Below are 11,116 nucleotides of genomic sequence, written 5' to 3'. Positions count from 1 at the left end.
AATACCAGAAAGTTTTCTTTGGGTTACTGCTGATTACCATAAGAGTACATGCAAATTTTAAGTCACTATAATTTTTCAAAAAACCCATGAATTTATTTAAAATTTTGCAGGTAGCTTTTTAATAAGAATCTATAATAACAAATTCAACATACTAGCATTGTTTAAGTATATAGCCTGTACATCCTTAATGTACTACCCGTTTGAAACAAATACACGACATCGCACAAAGATATAATATTAACGTAATAAAATCGCAGCATCGTAACGATTGAACTCTGTACTTAAGAATCCCCGTTGGACTTATCCATGGCGTTGCTCTCGCATCATTCGTCATCGACGATCTCGCATCCGTATTACGACGTGGACGAATACGAGTCGACGTCGGAAGAGTCCTCGTCGTCAACGTTATCGTTGACAGGCGATCACTTAGATTGCAGCATTTTGACGACAATTAAAAGAGGAGAAAGGGTTCTGCTCCCGTGCGAAGTCTGCGGGAAGTCCTTCGATCGGCCTTCCCTCCTCAAGCGTCACATGAGAACGCATACAGGTAAACGAGTTACGATCACTGGACTCTATTAAATTTTTATATAAAATGACCTGTCAATTTGAAAAATGTGATACGCGCACAGCTCCTGGTATTTCATGTACAGTATAAATCAATAAGATATTATCCATTGATCGTCGATTTCATTACGCAGCCTGACAGCAACACGTTTAAATTTGTCAAAGTAGATTATTTGAACGTATGCATTCATTGAACGATTACTCAGCGTGTTTTGATAAAATCATTAAATCACAAGTTATTGTACGCGATATTTCTTGAAAAATTCTAGCCTCGAGCGAGTAGAGCAGTCGAATCATCATTTAAAATTTAGTAATTCATCATTGTTGTGAAATTAAAGGTGAGAAACCGCATGTTTGTATGGTGTGCAACAAGGGCTTCTCAACGTCGAGCTCGTTGAACACACACAAGCGAATCCACAGCGGTGAAAAACCCCATCAGTGTCTTGTTTGCGGTAAGAAGTTTACGGCCTCTTCCAATCTCTATTATCATCGTATGACTCACATCAAGGTAAGTCCCGATTTGTTCTTAACGAGAAACGTGTACATTTTTCTTATCAACAACTTTCAGCTGGCGATTTCTCTTTGTTTGCTCGCGTTTCTCGATTTGAAAAACGAGCTTAATTAGATATTTCGCGTGCGTGATTAAATCGATTCGGTCGGAAACGACCGCCGACCGAGCCTCTTTAGGGAGTTTATCTTCATTTTAATCCGTAGTTATCCGAAACCGGTGTAAAGCTGGTAGCGCGATCGGAAAACGCAGGAAACCGGTAGGAGCGGTGTCGAGCGGTAACGCGAGGCGCGAGTGGTAGAAGATCGGTCGGGGTTTTTATTTATCGGAGCGAAAACCGCCGCGTATGAGTTTCTCTAATCCAGCGAAGTAATAACATCTCTTGGACCATATAGGTTGTGCCTCTTGCCATCAGCTACTGTAATTGGTCCATTACTCGCTACTGCTTGGAATGCAATCCAATTAGGGAGACGAAGAATATACCCAGAGGCAGACTGTTCTGGTTCTCTTTCGATCTTATGTTAACATCGCTTTCCGCCTCTATCTCGTCTCTACTCCTTTTGCCTCTCCGCTTATGTCCTGCTATCGTACCCTGCCATCTCCCTCTCTTTCGTTCCCGTTCGCTTCCATTCTCGTCGCGTTTCGTCCTCTTCCTCTTCGCGTGGCCGCGCGCGCTCATCCCGCTTACCCTCGCCCAGCTTTTCATCGTGTTTTCGCGGTTTTCTTTTATTCCCCCATCGGCTTTCTCGCCGATCGAACCGGGATAACAAATGCGCCCGTACGCCTTTATCCCTCGCGCTTTACAGTACCTTACAACCGATCTTTATTAGGTGTTACTGAACGTTTATCAACGATCAGAATTTCTAAGCTATCTGCGTGTACTGCACATTATACATTTGAATTTTAATTTTATTTCTGTATTTCATGATGTCACCGAGTGACGAATTATGCTTTTCAAATACATATTTTACATAGCGATTATAACGAATAGCAATTATATTCTTAATTATAGTCATTACAGTGGTCGAGTTTTTAAACAGTATTTTTATTTAATTACAGTAGTTTGTACTATAGGAAGTTTGCAACTTACAGAAAATAGATTGTAAAATTTGACAAGCTTTATCGTTTCTATTATAGTCTATTGAGAACTGCGAAGAGTGCTTTTATGTTTCAGGAAAAACCGCACAAGTGTTCACAATGTTCGAAGTCGTTCCCAACGCCGGGAGATCTCAAGAGTCATATGTACGTGCATAATGGGCTATGGCCATTTAGGTGCCATATCTGTAGCCGCGGTTTCAGCAAACCGACGAACCTTAAAAACCACATGCTACTGCATCTCGGTAGGTGCTCGAATAAGAAGATCGTCAAATCGATTTCAGACTATTGAACAATACCCCTCGACGTTTCTCGAGAGATTTCTGTATTTAGCTACTACGGAAGTTTCCAAGCAAAGTTATCAATTATTTCAGTTCAGGTAAAGCGGTATATACCTGTGACTCGTTTACCGGTGATCCTTAAACATTATTCTTAAAAAACTTTTTATTGTTCCTCGAATTTGTCTAATACCGTTTACAAATGGTTAATCGTAACGAATGAATCGTTATAAAGGACACCGAGGAGATGCTACTAAAGAGTGGCAGTGCTCGTGTAATCGTTGGGACACCGAGTGGTGCCCGATGGGGCTCAAACACAGTCGGGGTGAAGTTAGGCTGCCATTTTTCAGTAATCTCTCCTCGGTATAAAGGATTATAGATCTATGATGTATATGTATGTTATGTTAAAGAAATTGCATGAAACTTGAGTGAAACGTCTGTTTCGTGTGATGAGGAGATCTGAGAAATATGTATTAAAGATTAAGCTTAGCTGTATTGATTTTTATACGTACTTGGTTTGTTAACTACGAACAAGTACGGATTAAGGGAAAGAGGGGCTAGGATACCATTGTTAAGAAAATGCTTCATCTTTTCGAGACTGTGAACATTATTAAAAAAAAATTCTAGAAATCTTGATCTGATCTTGTTTAAAATAATTTCAATTATACTTTCATCGCTTGGTTCGATGAATAAAATTAATTGCCTCTTTACCTCGTTCCGATAATTTTTCTGTTGTAATTACAAAGAACGTCTTATGTAACATTATCGCAATAAAATTATTTGAGAATTATATTCAACCTTTTCTACTTGGTAGAAGAAGGATCGACATCTAAATGAATAAAAGCTATTACACATTTATAAAACTCTACGTTCAAAATACAATAAATGATATACATCCCTTTACCTCTGTCATTTATCTCTTTGGTTCGAACTTTATTTTCTCTTCTTCATTCATATTACATTTTTACACGAGTTTTATATGCATCTATATACATTTCATATGCATATTAAATAAACGAAATCGTACAATCAAACGTGAACTCAGTGATAGAAAGAGGACGCGATTATGCAAAATGCGAAGAACGTTGATGAAGATTTCGACAACAATCACGATGTCGAATAAAGATAGTCTTTTTCGAGAAAATATCCGAGATGAATATACCGAAATTTCGCGATATAATGTACCGAACTTAAACAACCGCTTACATAATATCATATGTAAAAAATATGAATTGCTCTTCTTACAAGATTTACAACAAAAATATTATATCTTTGTCTTATGTAAGTATGACGATGTATATGTATATAATGTCAGAATTTATCACTTTCATTCATTTAGATTTGAAAGACATTGAAAGACATAGAATTTTCGTTTAGAATATAACAAACGTAATTTCACCTACTTGTATCCTTTCCTTAGAATATCCAATCAATATACAAAATAACGGAAAATCGTTTTTCTCCTAAATGGAACGGAACACAATTCGGAGATGTTCAGATGTAACCTTTCTGTGTTTGGAATTCCCACGAGAATGTTGAATTAGATCACATTATGTACAACTACAGACTAGATCCACCGCTAATGAGACCAGCTTTTGTTTCAGCAGGTACTTGTTTTTGGAAACAGTCGTCCAAAAATTGAGCCATCGACAAGTAAAGGTGAGTTTTAACACCCGCTAACGTATGACTCACATCTGGATAAACCTGAAGGTATCCAATAAACATTATACGTAATATTATTTATACTTATTATAAGAAAAGATGCAAATTTTCAATTAATCATACCTGTTGACGGAAGAGTATGTTTTTCGTAACGAGATGATGCGCGAGTGCCATGGACTGTTGAAATTGGACGTTATCATCTGCAGTGCCGTGCACTAAATAAAACATTTTGTTTCTTAAGTGATCCACTTTATCGTAGACGTCTGACTCGGCGTACCCCTTATAATTCGACACGACATCTGGTAGCCCCATGTACCTTTCTGCGTAAGCTGAATCTATTTGAAACAGAGTTCAGATGTTTTTCTATATACGATAAGAGCGGAAAACAATTAGTTTACACCGTACCGTAGAGCTTCCACGAGACAACAGGCGCTACGCTTATACCGCATTGAAAGACGTCTTGCTCAGGATGCGCCAGCGCGAGAGCAGCGACGAACCCTCCATAGCTCCATCCCCAAACGGCGACGCGTTGTTTATCCACGAAATGCAACGAGTCCCGCAGATACCTGAGGATTCGATTTCGTTAATGATTAATTCCATTCGCGAATTATTTTTATTCGAGGTGACACTCACTCAGTGACCTCGAGTTGATCGGCCACTTCCACCGATCCGAGCCTATAATAAACTTCGTGAAGGAACTTGTAGCCTTGACCTCCGCTGCCTCTGCCGTCGATCTGTGCTACGATCATATTTTTCCTGCTAGCCAGATACGTGTTCCAGTCGATTTTGAACATTTCCGTCACCAACTGCGAACCCGGCGCACCGTATCTGAAAATACAATTAAATTCGATTAAATTTTTATACCAAACGCGTTCAGGGATTATTTTCTTAAACGTACACTTGTACGATTAAGGGGTATCGAGTGATTTCATCCTCTCTTAATCCAGGTGGCAAATACAGTTTCACTTGTGCGTTATATCCACCGCTGATTTGAACCGGAAACGTTTTAACTTGCGGAAGCGCGAGCTTGGCCACTCGTTCCTAAAATTGTTATCGTCACTTCGCGTCTCTTTGGACTTGGAATAATTAAAATACTGCAACAACTTACACGTAACGCTGTATTGTTTTGTAAAAGATAGATGAGACGTGGCCTGGGAAATTCAGTTTTATAAATGGCAACAGTCGGTATGCCGGGTCCGTAACATTCTAATACAAAATAGTCGGTAGCATCCGGCGGGAAGATAGCTTTGTGATACTGGCAAGGCTGATCAGTGAAATCTGGAAATAAAAATCACGTAAGCCAAAGTGCAGTTGTACGCAAATCTACGATTCTACTTACTTGGCGGAGTGTACGCTTTCGATTTTTGTTTCTTCGAGACGTTCTCCTTTTGACGCTTGTCATCCGCGTTTTGTGCTTCGGTCTGCGCTTCGTGATCGTGCGTGTCAGGCCAAGCGCTGTGATGCCCGGTCGGAGACGTACGATGCTCCTTTGGAACTTTGTCCGACGTTTCCGTGGTGCAAGTAACGCAAACCGCGGGATGCAAAGACGAGCCCACGTGCGGTAACAACGAGCTCACGTAATAGAGGTGCCTCTGGCCCGGCCGCATAGGCGGAATACCTATAAAGTATCTGCATAAAACAATCCAATGAAATTCATTTATCAGCCTTAGAAATCGTCGTCATATCTTTTACTCACATGGTGTGATTAGCATGATCCCATGCGACTATTTCGGCGACCTCGAACTTCCCGTGAGTAAGCGGGACGACTAACTTTTGTGCGACGTTCACCCATACAATATGTTTGTAATAACCGGCAGGGCCGTCCTTTATTGGACTTATAGTAATGTAACTGCTACCGTTCGCTGAAAAGATGGGCGACTCGGATGGGCTGTCCACCCACCCACGATCTTCAGCTGATATCTTTTGAATCTCCTATAAATAATTTTATAATTGACACAAATAATCGAGAAACAGAGCTGTTGATGACTGCGACGTACCTGGCAACGCCATGAAGGACTCTTGCAAATCGTTACGACGGAAAGATTTTGCGAACGGGTCAGCCACGTTATGCAGACTTCCGTTAATGACACCCAAGAAGCCGTCGTAAAGTAATGTTCTCTGCAGACGGATATAAACGTGAATAAAGCGTGTCATACCACGTTCAATGATTAATTTAATATTTGAAGCGACTTGCATGTGTGATACTCAGTAGCAATTAAAATCTATGATAATATAACTTAATGCGTGTACTACCGAGTACGTAGCTCGTTATATCAATGCAAACTATATAGTAAAACCGAACTATTTTAATAATAATAGAACGGATATCGATTGTTACTTTGATGACCCAAGTTCCCTTGACGATCGTATCAATTTTTCTTATTATAAAAAGGAAGCTACGTTTGAATTTATCAATTAGCAAACGAATAAAAGCAAATGAAAAGTATTAGACGTTTATGCATACTAACAAAATTCGTGATCAAACTTGCTAAGCTCAATTAAATAATCGTTCGTGTGCTAAAACTCGAAATAAAATATTCATTCTCTACATATATCGTATCTCCAGGATTAAAACCAGCTGATTTCTAATAAAAGTATTTATACATTGTATACTTTTTAATTCAAAAGCAGCTCGTCTTAAACCAAAAAGAGCTACTCCTCGTGTATATCTTAAAGTATCTTGCCGAGAGAATATGCTTCCTTTTTTGTAGTACCTCGGGAGTGTCATCATAGAAACACTAAATGTTTCTTGTAAAAAGCAACAAAGTGCGATTTCTATTCAAGACATTGTCAATTTTCATTCATTTCTTATATTTTTTTTTTTTTTTGTTAAGACGTATAATTACACCTAATGAGGAAAAATTAATAAGAGAGAATTTATTCAAGCACTCCGTACTCTAAACTTTGTAAATAAACTCACGCGTGCTCGATGCTAGGTGGTGGTTTCACTGCTTTTGTACGAATGTTTTTAGGGTCTACCAAGTCCGCTACATAAAGTTTCACCACGGGATTCGGTGTTCCTGGCTAAAACATTTAAGAGATATACATTGATCCCCGCGGTTAGTCTCGAAATAATTACCTTAGGATAACGTAAAGATCTTATATCGGGGTACAAAGCTTTCTGGCCTTCTCCAAACCAAGATATATGCATTTCCTCGACGAGCGAGTCATTAAACGAAGCGTATAACATCATGTGGCCATCCGGTGACATCCAAATCGCTTCCGCGCGATGCAAGATCTCCTCTAGAAGATCAGAAAAAAATTCATTTAAGTTGTACACGTCCCAGGGACCGATAGTTTTAATCAATACCTTCGTAAAGCCAGTCTGGTAATCCATTTGATAAAATACCAGGGACCGCGGTATCGGTAACTCGATGACCTGTATTGCTCTTAGGACTTGGTATATAATAAATATCATAATCTTGAACCATAACTAATCCCTGACCACGTGGAGCCCATTGCGCCAATAAAAGATAGGGATGAACGTCCCTCTCCGGATATGGGGTCAGTCGAATAGTTTCTCTTAATTAAAAAATTACATTTTCAATATATTTTTGCACTGGCGTTTGCTGTTAATCGAGTCTTTAATTATACACTGACCGTGTGTTCACGTCATAAACGGTGTACTGTGCTAAATAAGAATATCGGAAGAGCTTTTTGACGTCGTGCGCGAGAAGCAAATAATTACGATCCGGTGACAATGAGAATTTAGCCGGGTTCAGTATTCTCTGTGCATAAAATATCATTTAACATTTTTTTACTCAGGAGCTTAAGTATGAATAATTAATTTGAACTTACGAAAGTTTCATTGGGCATTAAGCTGTGCGACGTGACATTCGTTGAAGAAATATGTAACAACGAAATACCGCCCCACACATCTCTGTAGCAAATGTGTTGCCCGCTTACCCATGACCCATTGAAGAATAGAGGCTTTAATTCCCCGGAAAGCACCTGGAATATGTTTCCTCTCTATAGGAACGGAAGTGATAAGGAAGTTGAAATGTTTCATGGAAAATTATGTTAATTACCTCGGAAAGTTTTAATTTGGCACCTCTTACTCTTGGACCTTCGTCTGGTGGTGTTAATAAGGCAACTGATGTCACAATCAAAGCTAGGACCGCAACAATCACAAGTAGAGCTATCAGAATCCCACGCCAGTTCCTTTGATTTGGATTCCCTGATACTAGCTCCTATCACAAAGGTACTCACTAACGCTACTGCTAGGTAGTTATCTTCTAAGCAAACTTAGGTAACTTAAACTTTTAAATTAATGAACAATATTTATAAAATGTCTTTCACGTGATAAAATAAGAATAATTATTTTGCTTCTCATCTAGTCTATTCAGCCCGGGTTATGTCATTAATTTTGTAGTGAAAGAAAATAAAGAAATGATGTGAAAATATTTATCTTGAAACAAGAAGGAGTATTTCTATTATATATGCGCATTACAAGAATTAATAATATAATTAATCGATCGAGGTAATTAATTTTAGATTATGTGCATTAGTAGGTCAATGTTAACTCCTTCTGCACATTTATGGATAATTATCGATCTTGTAATCTGACCGCTATTAAAATTTAGAGACTGTATAAAATTAATACAGTTTATCGCGTTATAACATCTTTAAATACATTTGAGCACATTTAACTATATTACAAATGCACTAAAAAATAGATCGTATGTACATACACGTATTTCGATAACTGTTAGAATTTACTTGAAAAGAATAATGTTTCTTCGACTCACGAGTCTGCCCGATCTACTTATTCTACTTAAAGTCTGTCTTCATTTGCACGCCCTACTTTTATTTGCGTGCAACAAGAGAAAAACACGTACTCCCCGTTTCAAAAGTAGGAACACATTTTCGTTTTTGATGGAATAGTCAATTGCTCAGGTTTCTCTATTTCTAATATTATGTGCAATAGAACAATTCTCTTAACGCGCGTGTAAATCCGTGTTCGAACATGATATAAAGAACTGATGAATTGCGATGAGAATCATGAGTTTCTATATAAAAGATGGTCTTTTATAATCCATCAGTGTTTGAAAAAAAAACTTTCTACCGCACGCATTAATATTGCGCTCGAATCAATGCGCTCACCGCAATGTTTACGCAAAACTAGGATTACGTTCCTTCATGAAAAATGCATTGGACTATTTTTTTAGGAAGGAGAAAATTGACTAGTAATCGAGTAATTACCTCGTCGTCGTAAATGTTGTCGTGATCTGCCATCGGGGAAATGGATCGATGTCCCGGCGAGCTTGCGTCAAGTTAACTAAGCAAGCAACGAAGGATGTCAACTCCTATTCCGTTCGTGGCGACGAATCGTGTTTTCTTAATGATCCAGCGTGATGCACACATAAGTACGGACTGATCTGAATACAGATGGAACGAATGGAAGAAGAAACTGAACTTGATCTAGTAGGGTAAACGACGACGACGACGACGACGACGAGTAGCAGTATCCGCGTAACGATCCTGCGGCGCGGTGCAATTCCTCCACGGCCTCTACGCCGTGCGAAAATTTTCAGTACTGATACGGAGATTGTCCCCGATGATGCTGGAAGAACGAGGCTTGCGCGATACTGATGCTGCGCACAGTTCTGTCCTTTACCCCTTTTTTTTATTATTCTAATTTAAATGAATCCCTCTAAAGCATTGGGTCACAGCAGCAATGTTTCATACATAAACAGTCATATAAACGACTACTCGATTCAATGAATAATTGATTGGAGAGCTCGATCGACTCTTTGATCTCTCGAAAGAAGAAATTACTTGATTATATTAATTTTAATTGAAAGTTCGCCTCCCTTTAGTACATTTTTATTCAAGTTTCACTCGTACATGATTTACTGGTAAACCAGACTAATTATAATAAAACATTAAGGGAACATGCTAATTAGTGTACACTTTTATTTGAGCGTGAAATGGATTAGGGGCCGACTCGTATATAAAACTTGTTTCACCGCATATTTAAAATGGAACATGATATAACAGACGGGCAATAATTAATGCTTGTAAAACAGATTCATAGTTATACTCTTTATTTCACAAAGAATACAATTTCTTACAGACGATACGGCAAAAGTTAAGTAAAAAAAATTGCTTATTTTATAAAGTGCGAAATTAAAATTCTACTATACAACATTAGAAATATAATGTTAATTTCTACGCGTGTTTGCAAACTTCTCATTTTTCCTTCGTAAAGAGGGTATCTTTTTTAGTACAAGTGGCACATGCAGGGATAATATGTATGAGTTCAGTCTTTCAAGTGGTGAGTTATATATGTGTATACGACCGAGTATTGTATATATGTAGATCAATATCTACTGCGTTTGCGTGCAAGTTAATTCATCAAATAAAAGCTGGAGCCAGTGTTGGGCACATCGTGGGATTTTTAGGGTGTGCGCACTGGATTCTTTACTATTCATTTATCAATCAGAATTAAATCAGATATTTTCCTCATCTCAACATTGATTAGTCCGTATTCATGTATAAAAATCTCCAAGGAAAAAAAGCTTTTCGTGAAAAGATAAAAGAAACTGAGTATGTTTCAATAGTTTGCCGATATAATTGAATTTAAATTAATTTACGTGCGTCATACAGATCCCTTTTAGCGTCCAATGCTGTTGAAAATTAAACAAGTACGCGGGATTGCGGTCACGTGACACCTCTAACAGTGACGTCATGGACGCATGTGTTTTAGGCGCCTAGTTATGAAAAATCACCTCGGGGTGCACAACACTGGCTGTGAGCTAGTGATAGGCACTATCGAATACCTAGGGAATAATCGCAACGTACTATCGACTGATTAGTCGATAGTTTGTAGTCGGATGAAATATCGCTCTCGCGGTTATGCCTCTAATAGCGTTCATATTTAAATAGCATTTTTGTTTCGCTATACTTGACCAAACGTGATCTAAAGCATCGATCACGCATTACGCATTTTCAAGTCTAATTTATTGTAGAAATGCATAATTCTGATTAATAAATTAATAGAAATGCA

At 38.4% G+C, this 11,116-nt stretch overlaps 2 protein-coding genes across 5 annotated transcripts in view; one reads left to right on the top strand and one right to left on the bottom strand.

Annotated features, from left to right (window-relative positions):
* The window catches only part of LOC108630253 (zinc finger protein 251), a 5,754-nt gene extending 3,248 nt beyond the window's left edge, over positions 1-2,506 (top strand). Inside the window, exons 4-6 of the mRNA XM_018033435.2 lie at positions 287-547; positions 903-1,072; positions 2,247-2,506. Coding sequence (XP_017888924.1) covers positions 287-547; positions 903-1,072; positions 2,247-2,459 — 644 coding nt within the window. The 3' untranslated portion in view covers positions 2,460-2,506. The remainder of the gene's footprint in view (positions 1-286; positions 548-902; positions 1,073-2,246) is intronic.
* On the bottom strand, positions 1,974-9,657 carry Dpp10 (Dipeptidyl peptidase 10). Of its 4 annotated transcripts, none has more exons than XM_018033430.2 (16): positions 9,310-9,657; positions 8,136-8,297; positions 7,906-8,076; positions 7,708-7,835; positions 7,418-7,629; positions 7,187-7,350; positions 7,028-7,131; positions 6,105-6,225; positions 5,804-6,039; positions 5,447-5,736; positions 5,216-5,385; positions 5,006-5,148; positions 4,741-4,935; positions 4,513-4,673; positions 4,231-4,442; positions 1,974-4,149 (listed from the first exon to the last, which is right to left on the bottom strand). In XM_018033430.2, exons 1-16 carry the CDS (start codon positions 9,340-9,342, stop codon positions 4,006-4,008), a joined length of 2,646 nt encoding a protein of 881 aa, XP_017888919.1. In that variant the 5' UTR covers positions 9,343-9,657; the 3' UTR covers positions 1,974-4,005. The 4 variants fall into 4 exon arrangements, with proteins under 4 accessions (XP_017888919.1, XP_017888921.1, XP_017888920.1 ...); XM_018033432.2 differs by having other exon boundaries at positions 4,231-4,427; XM_018033431.2 differs by having other exon boundaries at positions 8,136-8,294.
* Positions 9,658-11,116: the final 1,459 nt, after the last annotated feature.

Source organism: Ceratina calcarata, unplaced genomic scaffold (genome assembly GCF_001652005.2).
Source record: "Ceratina calcarata isolate Rehan_Ccalc_2016 unplaced genomic scaffold, ASM165200v1 scaffold712, whole genome shotgun sequence".
Classification (NCBI taxonomy): Eukaryota; Metazoa; Arthropoda; class Insecta; order Hymenoptera; family Apidae; genus Ceratina; species Ceratina calcarata.
The sequence above is the reverse complement of the archived record's forward strand: the minus strand, read 5'-3'. Positions and strand labels throughout refer to the sequence as shown.

Coding starts and splice junctions, on each gene's coding strand:
- Dpp10 (XM_018033430.2), bottom strand. CDS start 9,342: ATGGCAGATCACGACAACATTTACGACGACGAG. Junction 5,386..5,446: donor GAAAGCGTACACTCCGCCAA/GTAAGTAGAATC, acceptor TTTTATTTCCAG/ATTTCACTGATCAGCCTTGC. Junction 4,443..4,512: donor TGTCTCGTGGAAGCTCTACG/GTACGGTGTAAA, acceptor TGTTTCAAATAG/ATTCAGCTTACGCAGAAAGG.